The 547-nt window shown below is 63.3% G+C and overlaps 1 protein-coding gene across 1 annotated transcript in view; it reads left to right on the plus strand.

Moving 5' to 3' along the window:
• The first annotated feature begins 6 nt into the window (after window positions 1-6).
• Window positions 7-547, plus strand: part of SCP2 (sterol carrier protein 2) — a 144,252-nt gene continuing 143,711 nt past the window's right edge. Inside the window, exon 1 of the mRNA XM_011973780.1 lies at window positions 7-68. Coding sequence (XP_011829170.1) covers window positions 60-68 — 9 coding nt within the window. The 5' untranslated portion in view covers window positions 7-59. The remainder of the gene's footprint in view (window positions 69-547) is intronic.

Raw genomic sequence — 547 nt, forward strand, 5'->3', positions numbered from 1 at the left:
TGTCCTCTTCACCGTGGGAGCCTGCGCCCCTGCGCCGGGTCTTCGTGGTGGGGGTTGGCATGACCAAGGTAAACCGAGCAGCGGCCCCGCTGGCCGGCTGAGGCTGGGGGGCGGTGGGTGCCGGGTTTCTCTGCCCCTCCGGTCTCCTAGCTTCGGCTGCTCCGCGCGTGGGGCATCAGCGTGGCGACTTGGTGGCTTGTAATATGCGGAATCTCTGGGGTCATAGCATCTCAGGCTGGTTCCTGCGGCCTTCTGCTTCCTCCTTCCCTTTTCTTCTGCTCAGAGTTCATGAAGCAGCCCCGAGATAACCCAAGGATCTCACCTCTTTAGATTCTGAGCGGAGTCCCAAGGTGTGTGGGCTGGCTTGCCCCGGAGGGAGGCAGGTCGTGAATGCCGTCTGCTCGACCCTCCCAGGAACAGCCCCCACAGGAACCCTCATAGAGACAGCTCCAGATGCGGATGGCGAGGAGAAACGCTGCTGATGCCCAGCGCCTCGGCCAAGTGGCAGAGTCCGGCCTCCCTCTGTCCCTCCAGTGACTGCTTGGGA

The sequence above is a fragment of the Mandrillus leucophaeus genome, unplaced genomic scaffold (assembly GCF_000951045.1).
Source record: "Mandrillus leucophaeus isolate KB7577 unplaced genomic scaffold, Mleu.le_1.0 Scaffold14, whole genome shotgun sequence".
Lineage (NCBI taxonomy): Eukaryota > Metazoa > Chordata > Mammalia > Primates > Cercopithecidae > Mandrillus > Mandrillus leucophaeus.